General features: G+C 48.1%; 1 protein-coding gene across 1 annotated transcript; it reads left to right on the top strand.

The window, feature by feature from the left end:
• The first annotated feature begins 362 nt into the window (after positions 1 to 362).
• Positions 363 to 2,947, top strand: LOC119286870 (UV-B-induced protein At3g17800, chloroplastic-like). The gene is made up of 3 exons (XM_037566339.1): positions 363 to 621; positions 1,013 to 1,290; positions 1,818 to 2,947. Exons 1-3 carry the CDS (start codon positions 496 to 498, stop codon positions 2,632 to 2,634), a joined length of 1,221 nt encoding a protein of 406 aa, XP_037422236.1. The 5' UTR covers positions 363 to 495; the 3' UTR covers positions 2,635 to 2,947.
• The last annotated feature ends 3,724 nt before the right edge of the window (positions 2,948 to 6,671 follow it).

Raw genomic sequence — 6,671 nt, 5'->3', positions numbered from 1 at the left:
ATCTGTAGTTTTCAATCTCACCTAAACAAATCAGTAATTTTCAATTCTCCCCTAAAAAAACCTATAATTTTCAACCATCCTCTTACGTCCGGCTCACGCTTCAAAACCTTCCTTCTAGACCCCTCAAGCCCCCTGCCTCACACGTCAAAACACGAGAAAAATATTGAAGGCCCAAAAAAGGCGAAATAAAATAGAGGCAAGCGCAGCAGGACCATAAAAAATTTGCATTTTTTCTGTTAAACTAGCACGAGAGAGAGGAACACGCCTGCGGCGCTGCCGTCTCGTCCCGGCCGCGTGCTCTGACCGACCACCCCCACCCCCACCCCCGGCGTATATATACGGACTCCCAGTCTCCAGAACCTCTCATCCCATCCTCGCCGCCGAACCGAATCAATCAGCCCCCCGTCTCACGTCTCCAACCACCGCCGGGCAGATCCCCAATCCCGCCGTCCCACCCCCCCGAACCCGAGCGAATTCGTTCGTGCCTGTTGAGCGATGGAGGCCGCAGCAGCAGCAGCCGTGGCTCTCAGGTCGCCCGCCGCCGCGCCCTCGCGCCGGGCCGCCGCCGCCAGCTCGCTCCCCTTCGAGCGGAGCCGCAGCTTCGCCCTCGGCTCCATCAAGGTAAGGACAGATGAGCTTTGAGTTCTCACCTGTTGTTGGTGCTCCCTCCGTGATGGCGTCGTAGTATAATCTTGGGCTTATCCTTTTACGGTGTTCTTATCCATTTCTTGGTTTCCGTAAAATCCCAGCTGCCTGCCATAGTTTAACGCAAAGATTGTTCATTATTGCTCTGATTATTCTGCAATTTCGCTGCATCAAATGGCCTATCGCCTAAAATAAACCAGATCTATGTGTGTTCTACTGCAAAAAATAAAAATAAAAATTACCACTTCCCCCAGTTCTATGCGTTCTCAGTTGGGCGCTTGGAGGTTCAAGTAGTCTGAGCATAGAAATGGTTTGGTAATGGTGACTTGATGGCTGACGCGCTTCCTTGTCTGGACGCTATCCTCAGGGCCTCGGGCGGCGGCAGCTCACTTCCAGGAGGCTACGCAGCGTGGTCAGGGCATCCTCCTCGTCCCCGTCGGAGTCTCTGCCATCTTCTTCGCCGATCGCCCCGCTGCAAATGGAGTCGCCGGTAGGGCAGTTCCTCTCGCAGATTTTGGTCACGCACCCGCACCTGCTCCCGGCCGCCGCCGAGCAGCAGCTCGAGCAGCTCCAGACCGTCCAACACTCTGCAGAAAAGAAGGACGCGCAGGCACCGCCGGCAGCCGGCGATATCGTGCTGTACAGGTAAATGATGTTTGGAATGGTGACTTGTTATTTCCGATGCATCCGGCTGTAAGAAGTTTGGATTTTTGGTAAATAATCTTAAGAAGGGGGCAAGCCAATTGTAGAACCATCATCAAGCTAGCTTGACCAGCTGGCATGCTTGCCTCCAAGCACAGATAAATCTTTTTTGTGTGCCGTTGCTGACATGGGTAAAAAATTCACAAGTTTACATAACAGATAGAGCTGTCACGAAATGTTTAACCTTTGATTGAAGTGCCGGCTGCGTTTTCTGTAGGGAGAAAAAAAGTCAATTTTCTTCTAGTCTGTATGTCTGATTGATTAGGATAGAGCAGTCACGTTCATTTTAGAATTGTTTCGTCGGTCAGAATTTCCTATATAAAAAAGGATATACAACTCATGGTTTGAATTGTAGGAAATACAAGTCCAATTTGTAAAACTGCTCACCGGAAGTTCAATATCTGGTTAATTCCAAAAAGTCCCTGTCAGTTAATGAAATCTTGCTAATTTTTAACTCTATTGTTTTATAGGCGAATTGCCGAGGTTAAGGAGAAGGAAAGGAAAAGGACCATGGAGGAGATACTGTACGCGCTGGTTGTTCAGAAGTTTGTTGAAGCTGGCGTCTCTTTGGTCCCAGCTCTCTCTCACTCCATCGATACCTCTTCTGGTAGAGTTGATCAGTGGGCAGAGCATGTGGAAGGGAAGCTTGAGCGTTTGCACTCACATGAAGCATATGAAATGATCGAGAACCACTTGAATCTCATATTGGGGCAGCGGCAAGCCGATGGCACTGTCGCGGCCATAAGTAAGCTCCGAGTTGGCCAGGTCTATGCCGCATCAGTAATGTATGGCTACTTCCTCAAGAGAGTTGACAAGAGGTTTCAGCTGGAGAAGTCGATGAAGAGCCTCCCTTGGGGATCAGAAGACGATGCGCTCAATCAAGTTATGACGACCGACTCACGGCCCTCGGATCAGACTTACAGTTCCCATCCAGAGGTGGAGTCGTGGACTTCCCCAGACCTCAGCGCAGGAGGTCTCGGCCAGTCTGTCAAGCCTTCCCGTCTTCGATCGTACGTCATGTCATTTGATTCAGACACGTTGCAAACTTACGCGACAATTCGGTCGAAGGTGGCGTTTGGCATCATCGAGAAGCACACGGAGGCGCTATTCGGGAAGCCGGAGATCGTGATCACCCCGGAAGGAACAGTCGATTCTTCCAAGGATGAGTATGTCAGGATAAGCTTCTCCGGGTTGAGAAGGCTCATCTTAGAGGCTGTCACTTTCGGATCCTTCCTCTGGGACGTTGAGAGCTATGTGGACTCCAGGTACCATTTTGTCACCAACTAATTGGATCAAGATAGGGTAGATTCATGGCATGTATGATATTTGGTCTGAAGTTCATCGGCTTCACTGAAGACTATTGTACAATTACCCCGTGCTGCATGCCCAGGAATGTATGATTCTGGCATCAGGTCATTGTAAAGAGGAAGTGTCATTAGCATTTTATCTAGCTACTAAGCTTTGTTAGTATTTGCTCTTGTTGGGTTGTTCCTCCTCACGATATTGAATTTGGGGAGTCCTAGCTGAACCTATTCAAGATATTGTATGTTTTGAGATATGTTGTCTTGTTGCTCGTCTTGGATGATAACTGTGAACGATACCGTTTGATGGTCAACGCCAGTGTGTGTGTGATGAGCATCAGCAATAATGCAACTTGTCTAACTGGCTTAATGCTGCTTAAATGGGTCATCAGCAAACAGCAATAATGTAACTTGTCTAACTGGCTTAATGCTGCTTAAATGGCTGGCTCTGATGGACAATAATTCAACTCAATTATATGTGGACTAGTAGCTGGCAAAATGCCGATTAAGGCCTCTTTTGGTTCATACGATAGGATTATCATAGGAAGAGGAATTTTGTAGAAAATGAGATGGCATGTATCTCAAATCCTATGAGTAGAAATAGGAAACGAGATGTCATTTGGTTGACACTAAAAGAATTTTTTCCTTGAGTCTAGGCTTATTTTTATTTTCCTATGAAATGTGAAGGATAAGAACTAATCCTATGTAAGAATAGGAATCTATTCCTAAGAACCAAAGGGCTCTAAAGAAAAAAATCCTATAAAAATCATATCCTCTAAAATTCTTATGAAATTCTTCCAAACCGAAGGAGGTCTGTTTGGCTCTGCAAGGGTAATTACTTTTTTTTAATGGTCATGGGGGAGTAGTTGCCTACAAGGCTTCACAACCTCTACAAGATAAGAGGGACTTGGCAAATCCGCTCCCTATATGTCCACGTACAGTGCATGCTGGTCCCTCATATTTTGTGTCGGGTATCATCCATATATCTCAAATCCGGACTCGCAAATTCATACAATCGACATACACGTCAATATTGCATGTAAATAACAAATATTGGTATCAAAGATAAATATCACACGTAAATAACAAATGTTGGTACCGAAAAGAAATAGTGTTTTCATAAAATTTATTTTAAGTGCACAACTCAAACATCAGCTCTTTGGTTTCTATTATGGGTCCACATATGCTCCATAAGATCACTAAGTAACTGTACATGCATGTGATGATCTCCAAGATTCTGATGCATCTGCAGAAAGTTCATAAGCCGAGCTGCATCTTGATCTTCCAGGATTGAACTTGTTCTCCGGGCGCTTCAAAATCATTGGTTTGGGAAACACCATCACCTTCATCCTCGACAATCATATTCTGCAAAGTAACACAATATGTCATGAGCTGACACAAAGTTTCTAATTCCCACAACATTGCAGCCCGACGAACAATTCCCCAACGAGTTTGAAGCACTCTGAATGCCCTCTCCACATCCTTCCTAACTGCATCCTGCATTATTACGAGGTGGCTTTGTTTGTTGCCCTGTGGTTCGGATATGGTCTTCACAAACGCGGTCCACCGAGGATAGTTACCATCGGCAAGATAGTATCTCATGTTATAGTCACGATTGTTGCCAGTGTAGTTGCACGGCGGTGATTCCCCATTGCAAAGCCTTCTGAGCACCGGAGATCGTTGAAGCACGTTGATGTCATTGTGAGAACCCGGCATTCTAACAAAGCATGCCAAATTCATAAGTCATGTGATGCCATGGCTTCTAGTATGATGGTGGCCTCTTTGGTGTGACATTCATACATTCCCCGCAAACCTTTGAGACATTTTTTCCATTGCCAATGCATGCAATTAATTGATCAGCGCATTCCTGGAAACCCTCTAGCCTCTTCAATAGCTAACAACTTCTCTGTGTCCTACGGATTTTGTTTTCTCAGATACTCTACTCCAAACACCTGCACCAAGGTGCGGGCAAACTTGGCAGCCTTCAGGCATGTGCTCTCCCCCATCCTGACCATCTCACCAACGACATTTGCAGCAGTACCAAGTGCAAGTATCCTCAGAGTAGCTGTGCACTTCTGCTTAGCAGAGAAAGAAAGTTGGCCGTAGGAATCCCTTGTGAGCTTGAAGTAGTCATCGCGTGCCTCCACTCCCTCCACAATGCGCAAAAACAATGGTTTTCACATGCGAAGACGGCGACGAAACCATGGATCATCCGAGAAAGTTGGGTTTGGAGCAAAGTAGTCCTTCTGTAGTAGCCGTGCTCTAGACACCCTATCCCGATTGACCACTCTTCTCCCTTTGATTGAGCCCTTGAAATTGAGAATATGCTCCACTTGCTGGTCCATTTTCCTCTTGCATGCTCATGGGCATGATCATATCCACTTCTTTGTCAGAATCCAAGGAATCGAAGAACTCATCTTGAATCACTTGATCAAGCTCCGTCGGTCCATACGCCTTGTGCGACGAAGCATTGGAATTCATCATTTTCCCCAAAAAATCACAAAAAACTAGGTCGGACAATGTGTCGAACACATAGTGCAAGGGGGAGCTCGGGAGTTGCCGGACGTACCGCGGTGGCGTCCGGGCAGGCAACGACGTCCCTAGCGGCGAGGACAGGAGACAAGAGTGTTGTGCCGTTGCTCCCAGTGCAGAGGCTTGGAACGAATATGGAGCGTGTGCAGCGATGGAGCTACGAGACAAACGTCGTGGAGGAGAAAGAAGAGAGGAGAGAGCAAATGGATCTGGTAGGTCGAGGGGGTGGATTTGGTGCAATTTGCTATGGGGTAGGGATGTCGGGTTGGACGTGGCGGACGCGTCCGGGCGCCCCCATATCAGCCCCATACTTGGGCTGGATATGAGTGGTGCCGGTCAGCCCGGGCATCTGAGGCGTCCGTCTGGGTCGAAATTTCATGACTGGTCAGTGACCGTGTCGTACGCCCGGACGTTTGAGGTGGGTTTGGGGCGTTCGGCTGTAGATACTCCAAGATAGGTTAACTAGAGTTCATAAGGGCTACAAGAGGGGAGAAAAAAACAAGGCCACTCCAAGAACCCTGAAAGATCAAATGAGAAAACCCATCTTATCATGTAGAGATAAGATATGTTAACCAGAGTTCACGAGGTCAGTCTGAGAACCCTCAGAGATCAAATGAGAAAACCCATCACGACCAAATCACAGTGAACACAAGTGAGTCAGCAGGACATGACAACGCAAGAGAGAACCCAACTCGAGGCATCGCCGGAGTAATCGAACGACATTGGTCAGCCAAGGCCCAACCCGCGACACCGTAATCGAAAGGCAATGTGCATCCGAGACCACACTTAACGCCAACACCACCTATGTCGTGGGTGAATGGTCATGCGAGACCGAGACGACGCCTGTATGCAACCAGTGGGCGTCGAAGGGCATCACAATGCATACACACACCATAGAGCACTCTCACATGGAGCACCATCACTGCACGTGGTAAGAGCATTTTCAACAGATGATAAAAAAATAGCTGTTTAGGGCACTCGAGCAAAAACGTTTCTCCAACAGACGATGTATATGTATATGGTGATATAATTTGTTTGGGCAGCCGAAAAAACTGCCTTCTGCGGCTACACATTCGCAGCACCCGAGCGGCTGCCGCAAAAATACAGCCGAGTGCGCAAACCCGCAATCGTGGACCTACAATAGTTTTCACGTGCGTAGCCGTTTCGTCTCCGGCCGGCCCTGCCATCGATTTCGGCCGCCCCACGCCGCATTCGCCACACTGGCTAACCCTAGCCACATCTCCACCAAGATCCCCATCGCATCCCCGTTGTCACCCTCTACGCCGCCGTCCCATCGTCGTCCAAATCCATGTTGATTCTGGTCGAGGCTGCCCGATTTGGCCGCCGATCTATCGACTCTGGCCACTGGGCGACCGAATCAAACATAGAGGGCTTGGATGACGACAAGGAGGAGGTAAAGTCGTTTATATTCAATCAGCATAAGGCATGCCTGTTCGGAGGCCCACCAGGGGCAATCAACCTCGACGACGA

Source organism: Triticum dicoccoides, chromosome 4A (assembly GCF_002162155.2).
Source record: "Triticum dicoccoides isolate Atlit2015 ecotype Zavitan chromosome 4A, WEW_v2.0, whole genome shotgun sequence".
NCBI lineage: Eukaryota > Viridiplantae > Streptophyta > Magnoliopsida > Poales > Poaceae > Triticum > Triticum dicoccoides.
The sequence above is the reverse complement of the archived record's forward strand: the minus strand, read 5'-3'. Positions and strand labels throughout refer to the sequence as shown.